This window comes from Pristiophorus japonicus, chromosome 20 (genome assembly GCF_044704955.1).
Source record: "Pristiophorus japonicus isolate sPriJap1 chromosome 20, sPriJap1.hap1, whole genome shotgun sequence".
NCBI classification, from domain to species: Eukaryota; Metazoa; Chordata; class Chondrichthyes; family Pristiophoridae; genus Pristiophorus; species Pristiophorus japonicus.
In genome coordinates this window covers 95,373,465-95,398,776 of record NC_091996.1, presented here as the reverse complement: position 1 = coordinate 95,398,776, position 25,312 = coordinate 95,373,465, and the positions used below count along the sequence as shown (strand labels likewise).

The 25,312-nt window shown below is 50.6% G+C and overlaps 1 protein-coding gene across 2 annotated transcripts in view; it reads left to right on the top strand.

Moving 5' to 3' along the window:
- Positions 1-25,312, top strand: part of acap1 (ArfGAP with coiled-coil, ankyrin repeat and PH domains 1) — a 164,448-nt gene that overhangs the window by 66,234 nt on the left and 72,902 nt on the right. For both annotated transcript variants that reach the window (XM_070863210.1, XM_070863211.1), the window contains exons 3-6: positions 6,728-6,785; positions 12,797-12,916; positions 16,979-17,032; positions 20,185-20,243. In XM_070863210.1, the coding sequence (XP_070719311.1) occupies positions 6,728-6,785; positions 12,797-12,916; positions 16,979-17,032; positions 20,185-20,243 (291 nt within the window). The remainder of the gene's footprint in view (positions 1-6,727; positions 6,786-12,796; positions 12,917-16,978; positions 17,033-20,184; positions 20,244-25,312) is intronic.

Genomic DNA, 25,312 nt, shown 5'->3' with positions numbered 1-25,312 from the left:
GGATCAGCTCTTTGGTGTAAGTTCTTAGCTTGGTGTGAATGGGGCTAAGCTTGGGCCTGTGTGCCTTGTTGCTCCACAGCCTGTCGAAGGCCTTTTTGCTCATTATAGACTGGCTCGCACCCGTGTCCAGTTCCATGGATACTGGAATTCCGTTCAGTTCAACTTTTAACATGATCGGTGGACGTTTCGTGGCGAAGGTGTGCACCCCGTACACTTCTGCCTCCTCGGTTCGAGTCTCTAGTTCAGTTTGATCCACCATGGATCGATCTTTCTCTGCAACGTGGTGGTTTGCAGGGTTTGCAGCTCGTCTGCACATTCGCTGGAGGTGTCCCATTGTTATGCAGCCTTTGCACGCAAAGTACTTGAAGCGGCATTGATGGGCTCGATGATTACCTCCAACAAGGTGTTAACTGCCTCGCATTAACGATTGATGGCGGACTCTGGGTCATCTGAGGTCATGCAGCAGCCGGTGTGTACGTTCTGCCATATGCATTCCTGCTCGAAAACGATGTTATTTTGTGCACAGTACTAGCCGAAACCTCTTTATGCTGCGAAATCTGTTTGGTGTTATCGCTGGTGGACATAAATGCCTGGGCTATCGTTATGGCTTTGCTCAGATTCGGTGTTTCAACAGTCACTAGTTTGCGAAGGATAACCTCATGGCCAATGCCAAGCACAAAAAAGTCTCTCAGCATTTGTTCGAGGAATCCATCGAACTCGCAACATCCAGCGAGGCGCCTTAGTTCGGCGACGTAGCTCGCCGCGTCCTGGCCCTCCGACCGTTGACACGTGTAGAACCGATACCTCGCCATCAAAACGTTTCCTTCGGATTTAGGTGCTCCCGGATTAGCGTACACAATTCTTCATAGGATTTGGTTATTGCTTTCGCCGGAGCTAGAAGATTCTTCATGAGGCCATAGGTTGTTGCCCCACAGACAGTAAGGAGGACCGCCCTTCATTTGGCAGTGTCCTCATCCCCTTCCAGCTTGTTTGCCACGAAGTATTGGTCGAGTCGCTCCACGAAGGCCTCCCAATCGTCCCCTTCTGAGAATTTCTCCAGGATACCAACAATTCTTTGCATTTTCGTGTGGTTGTTCGTTACCTCGCCGCCAATTGTTACGCTCATAATAAAGGATGAAACTGAGTACTGTATGCAATGAGTAAGTGTGACCTTAGCTCCTTTAATTAAACTCCAGAGTGCTGGTACAGCGTGGGAGGCCTGCTTATATACCGTGCTCCCAAGGGATGCTGGGATCCCTTGGGACTCCAATAGGTAGGCCCTCTAGTGGTGGTGTGATACAGGTTGCCAAGGGTTACATACATAACATTATACCCTCGCATTTCTCTGCACCCATTCCAGTGCCTCTATATCCTTTTTAGAATATGTCGACCAGAACTATACGCAGTGTTCCAAGTGTGGTCTAACCAAGGTTCGATACTGGTTTAGCATAACGTCACTACTTTTCAATTCTATCCCTCTTGGTTTGGTTTGCTTTTGTTATGGTCTTGCTAACCTGTGTGGTTACTTTTAAGCGACTTGTGTATTTGTACTCCGAGATCCCTTTGTTTCTCTACCCGACCGAGACTCACGCCCTCCAAGTAATGTGACCTCCCTATTGTTCCTACCACGCTGTAATACCTTTATCTGTGTTGAAATTCATTTGCCAATCATATGTCCATTTTGCAGGTTTATTGATGACCTCCTGTAATTTGTTGCATTCCTCCTCAGTATTGTCCATCACACCCACAATTTGGTGTCATCTGCAAATCTAGAAATTGTGTTTCTGATTCCAAAATCTAAATCGTGAATATATATTGTGAACAACAGTCATTCAGTGATGTTGGATGGTGGATAAACATTAGCCAGGACACCGGGGAGAACTCCCCTGCTCTTCTTCGAAATAGTGCCATGAGATCTTTTACATCCACCTGAGAGGGCAGACGGGGCCTCGGTTTAATTTTTCATCTGAAAGATGGCACCTCCGACAGTGCGGTGCTCCCTCAGTACTGCCCCTCCGAAAGTGTGGCATTCCCTCAGTACTGCCCCTCCGACAGTGCGGCGCTCCCTCAGTACTGCCCCTCCGACAGTGCAGTGCTCCCTCAGTACTGCCCCTCCGAAAGTGTGGCATTCCCTCAGTACTGCCCCTCCGACAGTATGGCGCTCCCTCAGTGCTGTCCCTCCAACAGTGCAGGGCTCCCTCAGTACTGCCCCTCCGACAGTGCGGCGCTCCCTCAGCACTGCCCCTTCGACAGTTTGGCGCGCTCTCAGTATTGCCCCTCCGACAGTGCAGCGCTCCCTCAGTACTGCCCCTCCGACAGTGCGGCGCTCCCTCAGTACTGCCTCTCCGACAGTGCGGCGCTCCCTCAGTACTGCCCCTCCGACAGTGCGACGCTCCCTCAGTACTGCCCCTCCGACAGTGCGACGCTCCTTCAGTACTGCCCCTCCTTCAGTGCGGCGCTTCCTCAGTACAGCCCCTCCCGACAGTGCGGCGCTCCCCCAGCACTGCCCCTCCGACAGTGCGGCGCTCCCTCAGTACTGCCCCTCCGACAGTGCGGCGCTCCCTCAGTACTGCCCCTTCGACAGTGCGGCGCTCCCTCAGTACTGGCCCTCCGACAGTGCGGCGCTCCCTCAGTTCTGCCCCTCCGACAGTGCGGCGCTCCCTCAGTACTGGCCCTCCAACAGTGCGGCGCTGCCTCAGTACTGCCCCTCCGACAGTGCGGCGCTCCCTCAGTACTGCCCCCCCGACAGTGCGACGCTCCCTCAGTACTGTCCCTCCGACAGTGCGGCGCTCCCTCAGTACTGCCCCTCCGACAGTGCGGCGCTCCCTCAGCACTGCCCCTCCGACAGTGCGGCGCTCCCTCAGTACTGCCCCTCCGACAGTGCGGCGCTCCCTCAGCACTGCCCCTCCAACAGTGCGACGCTCCCTCAGTACTGTCCCTCCGACAGTGCGGCGCTCCCTCAGTACTGCCCCTCCGACAGTGCGACGCTCCCTCAGTACTGCCCCTCCGACAGTGCGACGCTCCCTCAGTACTGTCCCTCCGACAGTGCGGCGCTTCCTCAGTACTGTATCTCCGACAGTGCGACGCTCCCTCAGTACTGTATCTCCGACAGTGCGGCGCTCCCTCAGTACTGCCCCTCCGACAGTGCGGTGCTCCCTCAGTACCGCCCCTCCGACAGTGCGGGGCTCCCTCAGTACAGTCCCTCCCACAGTGCGGCGCTCCCTCAGCACTGCACTGGGAGTGTCGACCTGGATCAGTGGTTCTCAAACTATTTTGGTTGAAGAACCTTTTTACAAATAGACTAGTAATCATGGAACCCCATCTAAATGATAATACTATAAACGCCTTGAAAATGGACATTTCTGAATGTAAAGTCCACGGAGGTGAAATTCCCCTGCTGTGCACCTCCCGTTATCGCCTGCGGGGGCGCTAATGGTGTTTTTGCTTGGGGGTCGGGAGGGCGCTACCGGCTTCCGTGAAATTGCGCGGGAGTTAGCGGAGACGCGATACATTAGCGCTGTGCCCAGCTGTTAGCGCGTGGGCCGCTGTGCCCGCGATGATGCGGTCATCGCCGTGCGCGGCCTCCCCTTTCCGCCCCGCCATGGCCCCTTTAACGGAAGGGGAGAGGCGTTGAAATGGGTAGCGCTCTACGGTGCGCCCGGCGTAGCACCCCTCCCCCCCCTCCCCACACCCCATTTTCGCCCCGACCGGGGCGATAGCCCATTTCAACCCCCGTAAGCGTAGTTAAAGTGACTTGCATGACCCTTTGCTCAGGCTATCGGATCGAGTGAACGTTGATTGATGGGACTGGTGTCGTGAAACGTTCTATCTTCCTCTCAGCTGAAAGGTAACTGCAGGTAGATAAGAACATAAGAAATAGGAGCAGGCGTGGGCCATACGGCTCTCGGGCCTGCTCTGCCATTCAATAAGATCATGGCTGATCCAATCATGGACTCAGCTCCACTTCCCCGCCCGCTCCCCATGACCCCTTATCCTCTTATCGGTTAAGAAACTGTCTATCTCTGTCTTAAATTTATTCAATGTCCCAGCTTCCACAGCTCTCTGAGGCAGCGAATTCCACAGATTTACAACCCTCTGAGAGAAGAAATTCCTCCTCATCTCAGTTTTAAATGGGCGGCCCCCGGCAACCAAATTTTAATTTGATTACTGTTGTTTAAAGTTTAAATGGTCTACGTTTGTCGGTTTTATTGCCCTCCCCCCTTTTAACCAGGGGCACTTGTACAATTTGTGTTTTGGTGCCCTCGGAAAAAAAAAAACAAGGGAGCTCCTGAAAAGTTTTTGGAGTGTGCCTCCCCCTTTAATCAGGGGGAACTTGTTTAATGTTCACAACTAAAATAGTTGTCGAGCTGTTGTGTCGAAGGGCCTCCTCGTAGGACTGCTCCTGGGCATGGCCAAGGGGGCCATCAGCCGGTCCAGGCAGCGGGCGGTCGAAGGGGTCGTTCAGCCCGACTGCCCGCCTCTCTTCCGCGGTTACATCCGAGCCAGGGTGTCCCTGGAGATGGAGCACGCGGTGTCCACCGGTACGCTCGCGGCCTTCCGCGGGAGGTGGGCGCTGGAGGGACTGGAGTGCATCATCACCCACGGCAACCAAATTTTAATTTAATTAATGTTAACATCCAAAGTTTAATTGGTTTAATCTGTCGCTTTTAGTGTCCCTTTAATCAGGGAGCATTTGATTTACGTTTCAACTTAAAATAGTTGTAGAGCTGTTGAGTTGGGAGTGACTTAGCCGGTCACGTGATGTTCACAAGACTCAATAAAACCCCGGCCAGTTGGGTTCGGGGGATGAGGCTGGTGGTTGTGAGCCTGGTGGATGAACCGGTAATGTGTATTGTGATTGTTAAACCTTTTGCTAATAAACCATCTAATTCTTAATAGCAATGTGTTGCTATGAATTCTTAAGCAAAGAACCCATGAAGCAGATACATTACACTGTCCCCATTTTATACAGGAGAGGGGAGGAGATTAATCAACTGAGATCCAGAATGGACGGCTAACTGAAGTAATTGAGGCTGTAACGAAGTGAGGTTCAGGAGAAACGTCTTTATGCAAAGGGATTGCTGGAGCAGGGAACGTCTTTCTCACAGGAAGTGGTTGAGGCAGAGACCATTACACGTTCTAAGGGAACACTGTAGCAATATTTAAAGTGGTGCAGGGGCGTCAAGCCGTCACGCACTGGGCCTGTTCCCACAGCTTGTCACTTATGGGGTGGGCCACTTTCAGCATAAGGGAACAATTGAGGGTAAGGAAAGAGGCATACATTAAATACACGGACAGCAGAGGAGTGCATGATAAGAGATAATACAAAGATATTAGGAGAGGTCAAAAAACAATTAGGAAGGCAAAGAGGAATGATAAATTATCAAGGAATATCAAACAAAATAAAATATTTTAGAGGCACATCAATAAAAAAGGAAGATTGGGAGGGGAATAGGACCATTAAGGGATAGACGGGATAATACTACAGATAACAATAGAGATATTAAATCATTATTAAATAATTATTTTGCTCCAGTATTTACCAGGGAGATAGAACAGGTGGACATGACATTGGATGTTATGGTTAGTAATGAGATAAGTGCATTTAAAATAAAAAGAGGGTATATATTAAATAAACTCATCATCATAGGCAGTCCCTCGGAATCGAGGAAGACTTGCTTCCACTCTAAAAATGAGCCATTAGGTGGCTGAACAGTCCAATACGAGAGCCACAGTCCCTGTCACAGGTGGGACAGACAGTGGTTGAGGGAAGGGGAGGGTGGGACAGATTTGCCACACGCTCCTTCCGCTGCCTGCGCTTGGTTTCTGCATGCTCTCGGCGACGAGACTCGAGGTGTTCAGCGCCCTCCCGGATGCACTTCCTCCACTTAGGGCGGACTGGTCTTTGGCCAGGGACTCCCAGGTGTCGGTGGGAATGTTGCACTTTATCAGGGAGGCTTTGACGGTGTCCCTTGTAACGTTTCCTCTGCCCGCCTTTGGCTCGTTTGCCGTGAAGGAGTTCCAAGTAGAGCGCTTGCTTTGGGAGTCTTGTGTGGGGCATGCGGACAATGTGGCCTGCCCAGCGGAGCTGATCAAGTGTGGTCAGTGGTTCGATGCTGGGGATGTTGGCCTGGTCGAGGACGCTAACGTTGGTGCATCTGTCCTCCCAGGGGATTTGCAGGATCTTGCGGAGACATCGTTGGTGGTATACCTCCAGCGACTTGAGGTGTCTACTGTACATGGTCCATGTCTCTGAGCCATACAGGAGGGCGGGTATTACTAAAGCCCTGTAGACCATGAGCTTGGTGGTGGATTTGAGGGCCTGGTCTTCGAACATGTTTTTCCTCAGGCGGCCAAATAAACTAAAGAAACAATGGAAGGGACTTTGTTTCTTTCATCCCCTGCGGTGGAGTGCTTCCCCAGCAAGACAACACTAGTGCGGGACATTCCTGGTCTGAACTTGGCCCTCTTTAGCAGTTGAAGATACAGGCCTATTGAGAGAGCATTGGGGGGGGCAGCGATATTAGTTTTGGATTGCGCTAGAAAGAGACACACAGACCTCATGGGCTGAATGGCCTTCTGTGCCGTGAACCTTCATAATTCTATGCACCTTCCCAAGAGCTGGCACAATACGTGGCGCGCGATGGGAGCTGTAATAAATAACAGGACTTTATATATGCAGAAGTAACGCTGCATTCAGTCTTTAACCAGTCAATCTCTCTTCCAGAGCTTCGATTGAAGGGGTAGAGTCGGAGGTGACGGAACTTGAAGCCAGACTTGAGAAGGTGAGTGGTGCGAGGTGGGGGGTTGGGGGGGTGGGGAGACAGTGGTGGGAGGGGATGACAATAAGGCAGGGACATTGGGGTTGCCTTCTGTAAGGGAGTATAGTATTGTAAGGGATAAAATGCTGTCACCAAAGTGGAAGTGGACATTCGCTCATATGCATGTAAAGCTCGCTTATAAAACTCAATTAAAAATGATTTTTAAAATGGAGAACAGTTAAAAAAATCAAAGCTTGCTGGTAAATGAGTTGAACCCCAGCACAGACTGATCGAAGATTCAGTACAGAACAACACTTGCCAAGGACAGTAGAGTAAGCTGTTTGAGAAACATAGTCATCATCATAAGCAGTCCCTCGGAATCGAGGAAGACTTGCTTCCACTCTAAAAATGAGTCCTTAGGTGGCTGAACAGTCCAATACGGGAACCACAGTCCCCGTCACAGGTGGGACAGACAGCAGTTGAGGGAAGGGGTGGGTGGGACAGGTTTGCCGCACGCTCCTTCCGCTGCCTGCGCTTGGTTTCTGCACGCTCTCGGCGACGAGACTCGAGGTGCTCAGCGCCCTCCCGGATGCACTTCCTCCACTTAGGGCGGACTGGTCTTTGGCCCAGGGACTCCCAGGTGTCGGTGGGGATGTTGCACTTTATCAGGGAGGCTTTGAGGGTGTCCTTGTAACGTTTCCTCTGCCCACCTTTGGCTCGTTTGCCGTGAAGGAGTTCCGAGTAGAGCACTTGCTTTGGGAGTCTCGTGTCTGTCATGCGGACAATGTGGCCCTGCCCAGCGGAGCTGGTCGAGTGTGGTCAGTGCTTCAATGCTGGGGATGTTGGCCTATGGGAACATAGATTATAGTATTGACTGGTAGTTTTGACTAGAGTTCCTGGGAGAGGGATAAGGAGGCATCACACTGGGAAACAAAGTTAATCAAAACGTCATGAGGAACTGAGGCAAAGTGGACATCACTGAACAACACATTGCGGGTTGGTGATGTGTGATGGGAGATTGACAGGTGGGGGAGACCACTCGGAGCCAGTCTGATAAGGGTCGACAAATCAATGTAACCTTCACTGATAGCAGTCGGCCAATTGGTGGTTTTGTAGGAGGGTCGCACACCTCGATAACTGTATAACTATTGATGTAGAAACCTCTTTTTAGAAGGGTTCATCGGAACCTTCCCCTGCATGCTTGAATAAAAACCGGTTGAAGGGAGGTTTGTTCTGAGTGATTCCGTGGTCGCTATACGGACGGGGATACAGGCGGCTGGCGATTCCTTACATCAGGGAGTCCACCTTGAGGAAGAGAAGTCTTCCTTTTACCCCAACACCTTCCGTGGACCCAACCTTCCTCCACTCTGACCCCGAGCAAGAGCCAGAACATCCCCCACTTCAACCTGACAAACCAGTGAGTTCCCCCATCTGGTGGGGGAGCAGAACCTCACATAAAGGTCCTTGGTTACATTCCTATCCCAGCACCGAGAATGCTGCTCTCACTACAGTTGGACTTATGTAGGATATTGCCACGTAAGAACATAAGGAATAGGAGCAGGAGCCATTCAATAAGATCATGGCTGATCTGATCTTTACCTCAACTCCACTTTCCTGCCTGTTCCCTATAACCCTTGACTCCCCATCCCTATTGCCCTCTGTGGAGGTATTATCATAGGTAGTCCCCCGAATCGAGGATGACTTGCTTCCACGTCAAAAAGTTCACAGGTGTTTCAATGAAGGACCTAATATTCCGGATCCCAAACTACATGTTGAAGGGTGGAAGATGCCTGTGGGTGGATTTTTTAACATGTGGTGGCCGTTGCACACCAGCCACCACACGGGCTTGACAGAGCGAGGTCTCGGTCCAGGGGCAAGGGTTACCCAAGAAGACTGGAGACCAGCTCTGCTGCACGGACCTAGTGCGCTCACATATCGCACAGTGTGGGCTGGGCCTGTGCTGCCCCTTGGCCTTCGCCTCTCCCGGGCCCCGGTCACTTCCCTCTCCAGTCTCTCGCCACTCCTTCGCCCCGACCTCGCCGCTCCTGCTGTACCAGCCCGCGCTCCAATCAGCGACCTGGACCTTGGTGACGTCGCTCTTCGCTGCCGTTGCTCTCCTGCTCCAGCACGTGCTGCTCCCCTGGAGTGGTATGTCCCCACGCTGCTCCTCCCGCTCCCCCGGCCTGCTCCGGTGGTGCTCGCAGGCTGGGGGCCGCTCAGCCTGCTGGGCCAGGCCTCCACGCTGCTCCTCCCGCTCCCCCGGCCTGCTCCGATGGTGCTCGCAGGCTGGGGGCCGCTCAGCCTGCTGGGCCAGGCCTCCATGCTGCTCCTCCCGCTCCCCGGCCTGCTCCGATGGTGCTCGCAGGCTGGGGGCCGCTCAGCCTGCTGGGCCAGGCCTCCACGCTGCTCCTCCCGCTCCCCCGGCCTGCTCCGATGGTGCTCGCAGAATGTTGTCATGCCCTCATTATTACAATCAAGTTAATGAGATAACGGCCCAGAAATCCCGGTTTCTTCTTCCCGCGGGCGTTCCAATAGATTTTAGAAAAAGATGCCCGCCTACCTGAAGCTGCTGGGCCCACGCGAGTTTCCGGTCCTGAGGCCTCTCCTGACTGCGCGTCGCAGCGCGTGCACGTCGGGACATGCACAGGGTGGGAGCTGGAGTCACATGGCTCTGAGCAGCCAATCAGGTGCAGTATATTCTCATTCATAATAATGGGAACTCCGTAAGTCTGAAACTCCTATTACTACGAATGAGAAACACCCCCAAAACACTAATAAAAGATGGAAAAAATGCACAACATATTTTTATTAATTTAAATTAAAGTTATTCATGTATTTTATAAAAATATATATTTTCCTGATTATTTAAAAAGTTTTTTCATTATGGTTTAAAATAAACTTAACACAGTGGGGAGTGTTTTTAACAATAAAATGTGTTTTTATAACTTCATTTTGAAATGTTTGTGTATTTTAAAACTCTTACGCCTGTAAATGTAGGCTATGTCCCTGCTTTTATCAAGTGCAAGAGTTTTGAGGACATTTGCTGGGCAAGATATGGGTAAATCCTGTAATCTTGCCCTTGCCAATGTCCTGGCTCCCGAGATATGGAGGATCTGTCACGCCAGAAACTTAACAGATAGGAAAAGCCAGTTTTTGGCGCATGCACATTTTGTGCCCAAAACCGGCTTTTCCGATGCCTTCCCTGGTCCGTACACAGTGTGTACACATTGCGTACACACTCCGTACACTGCGTACACTGCGTACACACTCCGTACACACTGCATACACACTCTGTACACACTGCGTACACATTGCGTACACATTCTACACTGCGTACACACTCCGTACACACTGCGTACACACTCCATACACACTCCGTACACTGCGTACACATTCCGTACACACTCCGTACACTGCATACATACTCTGTACACACTGCGTACACACTCCGTACACACTGTGTACACACTCCATACACACACTGTACACTGCGTACACACTGCGTACACACTGCGTACACACTCCGTACGGGCGCGGAGAGGCCGGGATTTCTGGGCTGTTAAAGTACAGCACAAAAACAAATCGCAGTGGAGGCGGGAAATTTGAAATAAATACTCGGCCGATCAGGCAACGTCTGTGGAGGGAGAAACCGTCTTCTCCCTGCACAGCTGACCCTTCCTCCCATTTTCAGAATTCTCGCTTTACCTGGACCCCTCCCTCTGGCCCCTTACCCTCTTTAGATCTTTTCATTGCGAACTGCCGGTGTGACATCAGCCATCTCAATTTCTTTGCTCCCCTCACTCACTTCAGCCTCCCTCCCTCTGAACTGGCAGCACTCCGCTCTCTCAGATCCAACTCCAACCTTGTCATTGAACCTGCTGACCAGGGTGGTGGTGGTGTTGTTGTTTGGCGAACCGACCGTTACCTTGCAGAGGCGGATCGCCAACTCTCTGACACCTCCTCCTACCTCCCCTGGACCATGACCCCACCACTGAACATCAAGCCATCATTTCCCAGACCGTCACTGACCTCATCTCCTCTGGAGATCTTCCCTCCACAGCCACCAACCTCATAGTTCCCCAACCCCGCATAGCCCACTTCTACCTCCTTCCCGAGATCCACAAACAGGACTGCCCCGGTAGACCCATCGTTTCAGCCTGTTCTTGCCCCACGGAACTTATTTCTTCCTATCCCGACTCTATTTTTTCTCCCCTTGTCCAGTCTCTTCCCACCTACGTCCGTGACTCCTCCGACACCGTCCGTCACTTTAACACTTTCCAGTTTCCCCGGCCCCAACCGTCTCCTTTTCACCGCGGACGTCCAATCCCTTTACACATCCATCTCCCACCAGGATGGCCTGAGGGCCCTCCGCTTCTTCCTCGAGCAGAGGCCCAACCAGTCCCCATCCCCCATCATCCTCCTCCGCCCGGCTGAACATGTTCTCACATTGAACAACTTCTCCTTTAACTCCACTCACTTCCTCCAAATTAAAGGTGTTGCTATGGGAACTCATATAGGTCCTAGCTATGGTTGCCTGTTCGTGGGATATGTGGAACATTCTTTGTTCCAGTCTGACTCGGGTCCCCTCCCTCACTCCCGTACATTGATGACTGTATCGGTGCCGTTTCCTGCTCTCGCCCGGAACTTGAAAATTTCATTCACTTTACATCCAATTTCCCCCCCCTTCCCTCCGCTTCACCTGGTCCATCTCCGACTCTTCCCTTCCCTTCCTCGACTTCTCTGTCTCCATCTCTGGGGATAGGCTTTCGACCAGTATCCGCTATAAACCTACTGACTCCCACAGCTACCTGGACGACACATCCCCCCATCCCGCATCCTGTAAGAACTGCATTCCATTCTCCAGGGCATTGGCCGCGCGCTGGACGTCGGCCTAGGATAGGCTCCTCTGGCACCATCGAGCCTGCTCCTCCGCCATCGAGCAGGTCCCTGACCCTGGTCACCTTGCTCAACAGCTCTACAACCGTGGGAGCATCCTCACAGGTGTATACACATTAGTAACCAAAAGCTTGGTCAAAGAGATAGGAACATCTTAAAGGAAGAGAGAGAGATAGAGAGGTTTAGGGAGAGAATTTCAGAGTTTAGGGCCTAAGAAGCTGAAGGTACAGCCGCCAATGGTGGGGCGATGAAAATCAGGGAGACACTAGAGGCCAGAATATACCTATGATATTTCTGACTCTCTTCCAATGGAAGGTTGATGAAGTAATGTCTCCACTGCACAAAGCCTTGAATAGCCATTGAAGAATGTGTTCTAATATGTCGATATATCCTTTAAAAGCTAACTATGGCTATTCTACCTGGTACACCTTCACTTGCAACTACAATTAAACTCCCACTTGGGGTAGAGGAGGGAGGGGGAATCAGCCAGGGTCCAAACCATGCCTGTATCCCTACCCAGATCACAGGAACCCCCACCTTACTGCCAAAAAAAAACCCAGTCAATTCCAATCTACTACATTGATCCCCGGGATGAGAGGGTTGTCCTATGAGGAGAGATTGAGTAGATTGGACCGATACTCTCTGGAGTTTAGAAGAATGAGAGGTGATCGCATTGAAACGTACAAGATACTGAGGGGGATTGACAGGGTAGATGCAGGGAGGATGTTTCCCCCGGGCTGGGGAGTCTAGAACCAGGGGTCACAGTCTCAGGATAAGGGGTCGGCCATTTAGGACTGAGATGAGGAGGAATTTCTTCACTCAGAGGGTGGTGAATCTTTGGAATTCTCTGCCCCAGAGGGCTCTGGAGGCTCAGTCTCTGAGTGTATTGAAGGCTGAGATCGATAGATTTTTGGACTCTCGGGGAATCGAGGGATATGGGGATCGGGCTGGAAAGTGGAGTTGAGGTCGAAGATCAGCCGTGATCTCATTGAATGGTGGAGCAGGCTCGAGGGGCCGAATGGCCTGCTCCTGCCCCTAATTCTTATGTTCTTATGTAATCGGAAAAAAACTAGAAATAGGCTGCTCCTATAAAACATTGCTGCGTGATCTGATTGGTGCATGGGCCTCTCTTATTGCAGTTGGTGAAGTTATGCAGTGCCATGCTGGAAGCTGGTCGAACATACAGCACCACCACCAAGCAGTTTGTGAATGGAATCCGAGAGTTGTCGGTACACTGCAAGGGCGACGAGATGATGAGCGTAAGTACTCACGTGCTCAAAAACCTCCAGCCAGGGACTTGCTGACTTAACTCGTTCTGAAGTTATCTGTGTGTCCCTCTCTGTGTCTCTTTGTGTCTGTGTTCATCTGTGTGCGTGTGATTGTGATTCTGTGTGTGTGTTCCTGTGTGTGCGTGTGATTTTGTGTCTGTATGTTTGTGTGTGTGTGTGTTTCTGTGTGTGTATGAGAGTGTGTGTGTGTGTTGTGTGACTTTCTATGTGTGTGTTTCTGTAAGTGTGTGTGTGTGTGTGTGTGTGTGTGAATGTGTGTGTGTTGTGTGACTTTCTGTGTGTGTGTGAGTGTGTGTGTGATTGTGTGTGTGTGAATGTGTGTGTTGTGTGACTTTCTGTGTGTGTGTGAGTGTGTGTGTGAGAATGTGTGTGTGTGAATGTGTGTGTGTTGTGTGACATTCTGTGTGTGTGTGTGTGTATGTGTGTGAGTACGTGTGTGTGTTTGTGTGACTTTCTGTGTGTGTGTGAGTGTGTTTGTGTGACTTTCTGTGTTGTGTGTATGTGTGTGTGTGAGTGTGCAAGTGTGTGTGTGTTTCTGTGTGTGAATGAGTGAGTGTGTGTGTGTGAGTGTGTGTGTGTGTGAGTGTTTCTGTGTGTGTGTGTGCTTCTGTGTGAGTGAGTGTGTGTGTTTCTGTCTGTGTGTTTCTGTGTGTGTGAGTGTGAGTGTGTGTGCGTGAGTATGTGTGTGTTTCTGTGTGAGTGTGTGTGTGAGTTTCTGTGTGTGTGTGTGAGTGAGTGTGCGTGTGTGTGTGTGTGTTTCTGTGTGTGTGTATGTTTCTGTGAGTGTGTGTGTGTTTCTGTGTGTGAGAGTGTGTGTGTGTTTCTGTGTGTGAGTGTGAGTGTGTGTGTGTTTCTGTGTGTGAGTGTGTGTGTTTCTGTGTGAGTGTGAGTGTGTGTGTGTTTCTGTGTGTGTGTGTGTGTGTTTCTGTGTGTGAGTGTGAGTGTGTGTGTGTTTCTGTGTGTGTGTGTGTGTGTGTTTCTGTGTGTGAGTGTGAGTGTGTGTGTGTTTCTGTGTGTGTGTGTGTGTGTTTCTGTGTGTGAGTGTGTGTGTGTTTCTGTGTGTGAGTGTGTGTGTGAGTGTGTTTCTGTGAGTGAGTGTGTGTTTCTGTGTGTGAGTGTGTGTGTGAGTGTGTGTGTGTGCCTTTGTTGCGCCTGTCTGTCTCTGTGTGCGTCGTGTTTGTCTTTCCGTGTTCGTGTCTGATTATTTTATCATGGCCACGATCACTTGTACTCTTAATCTCTCTCTAAACCTCAAGCCCTTTTACTTTTAATCTCTCCCTTCCCCACAATTCCTTGTACTCTGAATGTCCCAGTGACAAGTCTAAATGGAGTGGGAATGGCGGCAAGGCAATCCCACATTCGACGAGCATTCCATCGGACTTTGTTTTTGTTGTTCCATGACCCTCAATGCTCCCGGAAGCCCACACCACCCAATATTCACCTTCTGTTGCTGGGAGAAGGCACCATGAGGCATGACTGCCCGCACGCCCATATCTCACCCACGTGCGAGGCTATTACCAGGCCATTCGTCCATGGAAGGCACCACAGCCAAATCCAAATTACTTTATAACCACCACTCAACTGGCATTTACGAAGAGCCTTTAATGCAGAAAAAAACATCCCGAGGAACAACAAGACTAAAATGGACGCTGAGCCCAAGGAGATATACGAACAGGTGACCAAAAGCTTGGTTGAAGAGGTGGGTTTCAATTTGGGTCTTAAAGGAGGAGAGAGAGGCAAAGAGGTTTAGGGAGGGAGTTCAGTTTTGCATTCGGTGCCTTTCGGGGGTGAAATCGGTAGGCATTGCGCCCGTTCTACACACGGAAACCAGGCTCTGTGGCTGCCAATTTCTCCCTCCTTGAGGCCCACATGTCAGAAAGTGAGGAATGCAAAGATTCGGTAACATTGTTTCTCAAAGTGTCACCGACTTTCTGCGACACTTGACTTGCGACGAGTGATCAGGGCGGAGAAGCGGCGAGAGATCGTGGCGGAGGAGCGGCAAGTGTTTGGTGCGGAGGTGCGACGAATGAGGGTACGGGGCCCAGAAGAGGCGAGGGCCCAGGGGCAGCACGGGCCCAGCCCACACTGCGATATGTGAGCGCGCACTCAGTCCGTGCAGCAGAGCTGGTCTCCAGTCGTCCTGGTTAACTCTTGCCACTGGACCCAGACCTCGCTCTGTCAAGCCCGTGTGGTGGCTGGTGTGCAACGGTCACCCCACGTTAAAACAATCCACCCACAGGCATCTTCCTAAAGGCAGATAAATCCCCTGGACCTGATGGCTTGCATCTTAAGAGAAGTAGCAGCAGGGATAGTGGATGCATTGGTTGTAATTTACTAAAATTCCCTGGTTTCTGGGGAGGTCCCAGCAGATTGGAAAACTGCAAATGTAACGCCCCTATTTAAAAAAGGAGGCAGACAAAAAGCAGGAAACTATAGACCAGTTAGCCTAACATCTGTGGTTGGGAAAATGTTGGAGTCCATTATTAAAGAAGCAGTGCAGGACATTTGGAAAAGCAAAATTCAGTCAGGCAGAGTCAGCATGCATTTATGTTTGACAAATTTGCTGGAATTCTTTGAGGATGTAACGAACAGGGTGGATAAAGGGGAACCAGTGGATGTGGTGTATTTGGACTTCCAGAAGGCATTTGACAAGGTGCCACATAAAAGCTTACTGCACAAGATAAAAGTTCACGGGGTTGGGGGTAATATATTAGCATGGATAGAGGATTGGCTGACTAACAGAAAACAGAGAGTCGGGATAAATAGTTCATTCTCTGGTTGTCAATCAGTAACTAGTGGGGTGCTGCAGGGATCAGTGCTGGGACCACAACTATTTACAATCTATATTAACGACTTGGAAGAAGGGACTGAGTGTAATGTAGCCAAGTTTGCTGATGATACAAAGATGGGAGGAAAAGCAATGTGTGAGGAGGACACAAAAAATCTGCAAAAGGACATAGACAGGCTCAGTGAGTGGGCAAAAATTTAGCAGATGGAGTTGGAAAGTGTGAGGTCATCCACTTTGGCAGAAAAAAATCAAAGAGCAAGTTATTATTTAAATGGAGAAAGATTGCAAAGTGCCGCAGTACAGCGGTACCTGGGGGTACTTGTGCATGAAACATAAAAGAATAGTATGCAGGTACAGCAAGTGATCAGGAAGGCCAATGGTATCTTGGCCTTTATTGCGAAGGGGATGGAGTATAAAAGCAGGGAAGTATTGTTACAGCTGTACAGGGTATTGGTGAGGCCACACCTGGAGTACTGCATGCAGTTTTGGTTTCCATATTTACGAAAGGCTATTCTTGCTTTAGAGGCAGTTCAGAGAAGGTTCACTCGGTTGATTCCGGGGATGAGGGGGTTGACTTATGAGGAAAGGTTGAGTAGGTTGGGCCTCTACTCATTGGAATTCAGAAGATTGAGAGGTGATCTTATCGAAATGTATAAGATTATGAGGGGGCTTGACAAGGTGGATGCAGAGAGGATGTTTCCACTGATGGGGGAGACTAGAACTAGGGGACATGATCTTAGAATAAGGGGCCGCCCATTTAAAACCGAGATGAGGAGAAATTTCTACTCTCTGAGGGTTGTAAATCTGTGGAATTCACTGCCTCAGAGAGCTGTGGAAGCTGGGACATTGAATAAATTTAAGACAGAGATAGACAGTTTCTTAACCGATAAGGGGATAAGGGATTATGGGGAGCGGGTAGGGAAGTGGAGCTGAGTCCATGATCAGATCAGCCATGATCGTATTAAATGGTGGAGCAGGCTGGAGGGGCCATATGGCCTACTCCTGCTCGTATTTCTTAAGTTCTTTTGTTCCACCCCCTCAGTTGGAGTTTAGGACTGGAGCATCGGGTCCTTCATTGAAATATCTGTGAACCCATGTGGAAGCAAGTCATCCTCGTTCGAGGGACGGCCTAAGATGATGATGATGCTACCAGCTGGTGATACTGAGATACTGGCCCGCAGCCACTGCCCCTCTCTCATTCATTCTGAGTATTTCTCTTAACCTGTGGCTCTTTGTCCACACAGGGATGTCTGGAGAAGTTTTCGAGCAGTCTGAATGATATGATTGACTATCACGCGGTGAGTAACAGAACTGGATGTCTCCTGGATCGAATCCATTCCCCCTCGTTTGATTGGATGTATTAGTCTGAGTGGAAGACCTCTTTCTGGGTTCCCATTAATCTGTAGCCGCCTCCCAATCCGGCTGGTGTCAGCTGTGGCTCAGTGGGTAGCACACTCGCCTCTGGGTCAGGAGGTTGTGGGTTCAAGTCCCACTCCAGAGACTTGAGCACAAAAATCTACGCTGACACTGCAGTGCAGTACTGAGGGAGCGCCGCACTGTCGGAGGAACAGTACTGAGGGAGTGCCGCACTGTCGGAGGGACAGTACTGAGGGAGCGCCGCACTGTCAGAGGGGCAGTACAGAGGGAGTGCCGCACTGTCAGAGGGACAGTACTGAGGGAGTGCCGCACTGTCGGAGGGGCAGTACTGAGGGAGTGCCACACTATCGGAGGGGCAGTACTGAGGGGGCGCCGCACTGTCGGAGGGACAGTACAGAGGGAGCGCCGCACTGTCAGAGGGGCAGTACTGAGGGAGCGCCGCACTGTCGGAGGGGCAGTACTGAGGGAGCGCCGCACTGTCGGAGGGTTAGTACAGAGGGAGCGCCGCACTGTCGGAGGGGCAGTACTGAGGGAGCGCCGCACTGTCGGAGGGTTAGTACAGAGGGAGCGCCGCACTGTCAGACGGGCAATACTGAGGGAGCGCCGCACTGTCGGAGGGGCAGTACTGAGGGAGCGCCGCACTGTCGGAGGGGCAGTACTGAGGGAGCGTTGCACTGTCGGAGGGGCCGTCTTTCGGATGAGGCTTTAAATCGAGGCCCCGTCTGCTCTCTCAGGTGGATGTAAAAGATCGCATGGCACTATTTCGAAGAAGAGCAGGGGAGTTCTCCCCGGTGTCCTGGGGCCAATATTTACTCCTCAATTAACATAACAAAAACAGATTATCTGGGTCATTCTCACATTGCTGTGTGTGGGAGCTTGCTGTGCACAAATTGTCTGCCGCGTTTCGCACATTACAACAGTGACTGTACTCCAAAAGTACTTCATTGGCTGTAAAGCGCTTTGGAATGTCCTGAGGTGGGGAAAGGTGCTATATAAATGCAAGTCTTTCTTTCTGGACCATGTCCAGTCAGCGTTAGCTGCAGGCACAGATTAATTATTTGTCAGGTAAGAGGGCGGAAGTGAAGATGATAATGCTTGAACAGATGTAATGGTCTGCCTGGGTGCCACATCAAGAGCCCATACGGCCCGCATGCACAGCGGCTGCCAAAACAGGGCCGCCAACTGGTCACCAATGAGAGAGAGTGAGCTGGAGATGGAGGCAGAGATGGAGAAAGGGAACCAGCTCCTTTTAGCGGGTAGAGGTCGCGGGTTTGGGAGGTGCTGCCGAAGAAGCCTTGGTGAGTTGCTGCAGTGTATCTTGTAGATGGTACACACTGCAGCCAGGGGGCGCCGGTGGTGGAGGGAGTGAGTATTGAAGGTGGTGGGTAGCGTGCCGATCAAGTGAACAACATGCTAAGTTTCCTCCATGTTGGTGACTGTAAGCATCAGGGAATTAGTAGTCAGGAGTGAGATTTGTGCTGCAAAAGAGTGACAGAGATTGCAAATTTCAGTACCGCCCCTCCGACAGTGCAGGGCTCCCTCAGTACTGACCCTCCGACAGTGCGGCACTCCCTCAGTACTGCCCCTCCGACAGTGCGGGGCTCCCTCAGTACCGCCCCTCCGACAGTGCGGCACTCCCTCAGTACCGCCCCTCCGACAGTGCGGCACTCCCTCAGTACCGCCCCTCCGACAGTGCAGCGCTCCCTCAGTACTGCCCCTCCGACAGTGCGGCACTCCCTCAGTACTGCCCCCCCGACAGTGCGGCACTCCCTCAGTACCGCCCCTCCGACAGTGCGGTGCTCCCTCAGTACTGCCCCCCCGACAGTGCGGCACTCCCTCAGTACTGCCCCCCCGACAGTGCGGCACTCCCTCAGTACTGCCCCTCCGACAGTGCGGTGCTCCCTCAGTACTGCCCCTCCGACAGTGCGGCGTTCCCTCAGTACTGCCCCCCCGACAGTGCGGGGCTCCCTCAGTACTGCCCCTCCGACAGTGCGGGGCTCCCTCAGTACTGCCCCTCCGACAGTGCGGAGCTCCCTCAGTACTGCCCCTCCGACAGTGCGGCACTCCCTCAGTACTGCCCCTCCGACAGTGCGGCGTTCCCTCAGTACTGCCCCCCCGACAGTGCGGTGCTCCCTCAGTACTGCCCCTCCGACAGTGCGGGGCTCCCTCAGTACTGCCCCTCCGACAGTGCGGCACTCCCTCAGTACTGCCCCTCCGACAGTGCGGTGCTCCCTCAGTACTGCTCCTCCGACAGTGCGTGTGTGTGTGAGAGAGAGGGAGGAAGGGTGTGTGAGAGAGAAAAACAAAGAGAGCGTTAGAGAAAGACAGAGAACGAGAGAGTGTGTGTGAGAAAGTGCGAGAGAGGAAGAGCGTGAGAGAGAGAGGGAGAAAGAAAGAAGGTGTGTGTGTGAGAGAGGGAGAAAGTGTGTGAGAGAACAGAAGAGAGAAAGAAAGCGTGAGAAAAGGAAAGAAAGTCTGTGAGAGGAAGAGAAAGAGAGAAAGAAAAAGAGAGAAAGAAAGACTTGCATTTCTATAGCACCTGTCACGACCTCAGGACGTCCCAAAGCGCTTTCGAGCCGATGAAGTACTTTTGAAGTGTAATGTAGGAAAGAAATGGAGGGAGAATGAAAGAGTACATGAGACAGGGTGGAAGTGAGAGGCGTAGTGAGAAAATGGGAGGGAGACAGGGAGAGAGAGAGAGCAAGGGAGGGAGAGATCAATGAGGGAATGGAAAGAGGGTAAAAGAGAGATGGAGGAAAGAAAAGTGATGTGAGCCCATGACTGGAATATTGCCTTGGGAGTGCTTGGTGCCGACACAAAGCTGTTCTAGCCCAACACTGACATCCCTTGCCTTGATGAGCGACTTGTTAAACCCACGTCTTGTTGCAGTTAGAATCCGGAATTGCTGAAGTATATGGAGAGATCTTTTAAATGATATAATTCTCCCAAAAGTTTCAGGGGGAATACTGAATGCTCGAGGCATCTGCTCGTATTTAAATTCAGAAGTGAATTGAACCTGCGTCACCCCCAAATCTCCCCAGTGTTTAAATTTATTGTCTCTTGTGTGTTTCAGACACTCATCGAGGTGACTCAGAAATCAGTCAAACAGCATCTGTATAATTTCGTCAAGGAGTGAGTACAGTGTGATTTTGAAGTTGTGTGTGTATGAGAGCATGGGTCCAATTACCCGGGTGTGTACACAGGTTTATGTAGAATCTCAGAAATTTACAGCACGGAAGGAGGCCATTCGGCCCATCGTGTCCACGCCGGCCGACAAAGAGCTACCCAGCCTAATCCCACTTTCCAGTTCTGGGTCCGTAGCCCTGTGGGTTACGGCACTTCATGTGCACATCCAGGTACTTTTTAAATGTGGGGAGGGTTTCTGCCTCTACCACCCTTTCAGGCCGTGAGTTCCAGACCCCCACCACCCTCTGGGTGAAGACATTTCCCCTCAAATCCCCTCTAAACCTCCCCCCAATTACTTTAAATCTATGCCCCCTGGTTGTTGACCCCTCTGCTAAGGATAGAAGGTCCTTCCTATCCACTCTATCTAGGCCCCTCATCATTTTATACATCAGGTCTCCCCTCAGCCTCCTCTGTTCCAAAGAAAACACCCCCAGGCTATCCAATCTTTCCTCATAGCTAAAATTCTCCACTCCCGGCAACATCCTGGTAAATCTCCTCTGTACCCTCTCCAGTGCAATCACATCCTTCCTGTAATGTGGTGATCAGAACTGCACGCAATACACCAGCTGCGGCCTAACCAGTGTTTTATACAGTTCAAGCATAACCTCCCTGCTCTTGTATTCTATGCCTCGGCTAATAAAAGCAAGTATCCCATCCTGTGAAGTGCCTCAGGACGTTTTACTAGGTTAAAGGCGCTATATAAATACAAGTCGTTGTTGTTCATCTGTCTCTGTGTCTTCCTCTATGCCTGTGTCCATCTGTATCCATCTTTGTCTGTCTCGTTCTCTCTATCTGTGCTGCATGCCTCTTTTTCCGTGTCCATCTCTGCCTCTCTCAGTTCTATATTTTTTTGTCCGAACCTAGAAGTCTAGAACAAGGGGTCACAGTGTCAGGATACGGGGTAGGAAACTTAGGACCGAGATGAGGAGAAATGTTTTCACTGAGGGTGGTGAACCTGTGGAATTCTCTACCACAGAAGGCTGTGGGGGCCAAGTCACTGAATATATTTAAGAGGCAGATAGATAGATTTCTAGAAACAAAAGGCATCAAGGGGTACGGGGAGAAAGCGGGAATATGGTGTTGAGATAGAGGATCAGTCATGATCATATTGAATGGCGGTGCAGACTCGAGGGGCTGAATGGCCTACTACTGCTGCTATTTTCTATGAAACTCCACCCAGCCATTTTATTAACGTCAGGAAAATCCAGACCGGCAATTTTTCCTTCTTGGCTGAGCCATTACACGTGCTGGGAGATGAGAGCACCAATGTTCCTGCTAATCATCATCATCAAAGGCAGTCCCTCAGAATCGAGGAAGACTTGCTTCCACTCTAAACATGAGTCCTTAGGTGGCTGAACAGTCCAATACGAGAGCCACAGTCCCCGTCACAGGTGGGACAGACAGCGGTTGAGGGAAGGGGTGGGTGGGACTGGTTTGCCGCACGCTCCTTCCGCTGCCTGCAGTTGATTTCTGCATGCTCTCGGCGATGAGACTCGAGGTGTTCAGCGCCCTCCCGGATGCACTTCCTCCATTTAGGATGGTCTTTGGCCAGGGACTCTCAGGTGTCGGTGGGGATGTTGCACTTTATCAGGGAGGCTTTGAGGGTGTCCTTGTAACGTTTCCTCTGCCCACCTTTGGCTCGTTTGCCGTGAAGGAGTTCCGAGTAGATCGCTTGCTTTGGGATGTCGTGTCTGGCATGCGGACACTGTGGCCTGCCCAGCGGAGCTGATCAAGTGTGGCCAGTGCTTCGATGCTGGGGATGTTGGCCTGGTCGAGGACGCTAATGTTGGTACATCTGTCCTCCCAAGGGATTTGTAAGATCTTAATATAAGAACATAAGAATATAAGAAATAGGAGCAGGAGTAGGCCATACGGCCCCTCGAGCCTGCTCCGCCATTTAATACGATCATGGCTGATCCAATCATGGACTCAGGTCCACTTCCCCGCCCGCTCCCCATAATCCCTTATTCCCTTATCGTTTAAGAAACTGTCTACTTCTGTCTTAAATTTATTCAATGTCCCAGTTTCCACAGCTCGCTGAGGCAGGGAATTCCACAGATCCTCTGAGAGAAGAAATTTCTCCTCGTCTCATTTTAAATGGACAGCCCCTTATTCTAAGATTATGCCCTCTAGTTCTAGTCTCTCCCATCAGTGGAAACATCCTCTCTGCATCCACCTTATCAAGCCCCCTCGTAATCTGATATGTTTCGATAAGATCACCTCTCATTCTTCAGGATTCCAATGAGTAGAGGCCCAACCTACTCAACCTTTTCTCATAAGTCAACCCCCTCATCCCCGGAATCAACCGAGTGAACCTTCTCTGAACTGCCTCCAAAGCAAGTATATAATTTCGTAAATATGGAAACCAAAACTGCACACAGTATTCCAGGTGTGGCCTCACCAATACCCTGTATAACTGTAGCAAGACTTCCATGCTTTTATACTCCATCCCCTTTGCAATAAAGGCCAAGCTACCATTGGCCTTCCTGATCACTTGCTCTACCTGCATACTATCCTAAACATAGAAAATAGGTGCAGGAGTAGGCCATTCGGCCCTTCGAGCCTGCACCGCCATTCAATAAGATCATGGCTGATCATTCCCTCAGTACCCCTTTCCTGCTTTCTCTCCATATCCCTTGATCCCCTTAACCGTAAGGTCCATATCTAACTCCCACTTAAATATATCCAATGAACTGGCATCAACAACTCTCTGCGGCAGGGAATTCCACAGGTTAACAAATCTCTTAGTGAATAAGTTTCTCCTCATCTCAGTCCTAAATGGCCTACCCCTTATCCTAAGACTATGTCCCCTGGTTCTGGACTTCCCCAACATCGGGAACATTCTTCCCGCATCTAACCTGTCCAGTCCCGTCAGAATCTTATACGTTTCTATGAGATCCCCTCTCATCTTTCTAAACTCCAGTGAATAAAGGCCCAGTTGATCCAGTCTCTCCTCATATGACAGTCCAGCCATCCCTGGAATCAGTCTGGTGAACCTTCGCTGCACTCCCCCAATAGCAAGAACGTCCTTCCTCAGATTAGGAGACCAAAACTGAACACAATATTCCAGGTGAGGCCTCACTAAGGCCCTGTACAACTGCAGTAAGACCTCCCTGCTCCTATACTCAAATCCCCTAGCTATGAAGGCCAACATACCATTTGCCTTCTTCACTGCCTGCTGTACCTACATGCCAACTTTCAATGACTGATGAACCATGACACCCAGGTCTCGTTGCACCTCCTCTTTTCCTAATCTGCCGCCATTCAGATAATATTCTGCCTTCATGTTTTTGCCCCCAAAATGGATAACTTCACATTTATCCACATTGTACTGCATCTGCCAACTCACCTAACCTGTCCAAGTCACAAATAATTCACCCAACGTGGGGCTCGAACCCACGACCCTGAGAGTCTCATGCTCTACCGACTGAGCTAGCCGGGCTTCTTGCACCAGGACTGCAGCACTTTGCAATCTCTCTCCATTTAAATAATAACCTGCTCTTTGATTTTTTCTGCCAAGGTGCATAACCTCACACTTTCCAACATTATATTCCATCTGCCAAATTTTTGCCCACTCACTGAACCTGTCTATGTCCTTTTGCAGATTTTTTGTGTCCTCCTCACACATAGCTTTTCCTTCCATCTTTGTATCGTCAGCAAACTTGGCTACATTACACTCGGTCCCTTCTTCCAAGTCGTTAATATAGATTGTAAATAGTTGGGGTCCCAGCACTGATCCCTGCAGCACCCCACTAGTTACTGATTGCCAATCCGAGAATGAACCATTTATCCCAACTCTCTGCTTTCTGTTTGTCAGCCAATCCTCTCTCCATGCTAATATATTACCCCAACCCCGTGAACTTTTATCTTGTGCAGTAACCTTTTATGTGGAACCTTGTCAAATGCCTTCTGGAAATCCAAATACACCACATCCTCTGGTTCCCCTTTATCTACCCTGTTCGTTACATCCTCAAAGAATTCCAGCAAATTTGTCAAACATGACTTCCCCTTCATAAATCCATGCTGACTCTGCCTGACCGAATTTTGCTTTTCCCAACGTCCTGCTACTGCTTCTTTAATGGTGGACTCCAACATTTTCCCAAACACAGATGTTAGGCCAACTGGTCCATAGTTTACTGCTTTTTGTCAGCCTCCTTTTTTTAAATAGAGGCGTTACATTTGGAGTTTTCCAAACTGCTGGGACATCCCCAGAATCCAGGGGATTTTGGTAAATTACAACCAATGCATCCACTATCCCTGCCGCTACTTCTCTTAAGACCCTAGGATGCAAGCCATCAGGTCCAGGGGATTTATCTGCCTTTAGTCCCATTACCTTACTGAGCACCGCCTCCTTAGTGATTGTGATTGTGTTAAGTTCCTCTTGTGGAGGCATCGTTGGTGGTATTTCTCCTGCTAAGCTACAGGACTGTACGGCCAGGCAGTACACTGGGAGTCCCGCGCAGACCACTCACCGCCGTTTTAACAGAAGAACCCGCGCTTGCGTGAAGATTTTGAATGGGCAACGCAGCCCGTTAAAGGGATCCTGCATGGCGGGAACATTGGAGGGCAGCCCATGAGGTTCAGTCCCACATAAAGAGTTTTCTCACCAATATATGATCCAAGTTAGAAGGATGATTGTAGTTTGGGACTTTTATTGTTTTGATACTGTACTCCAACATAAGAAATGGGAGCAGGAGTAGGACATTTGGCCCCTCGAGCCTGCTCCGCCATTCAATAAGGTCATGGCTGATCTGATCTTGGTCTCAACTCCACTTCCCTGCCCCTTCCCCATAACCCTTGACTCCCTTATCGTTGAAAAATCTGTCTATCTCCACGTTAAATATATTCAATGACCCAGCCTCCATAGCTCTCTGGAGCAGAGAATCCCACAGACTCACCACCCTCGTTACGAGAAGAAATTCCTCCTCATCTCAGTTTTAAATGGGTGACCCCCTTATTCTGAAACTATGCCCCCTAGTTCTAGATTCACCTACCAAGGGAAACATCCTCTCTGC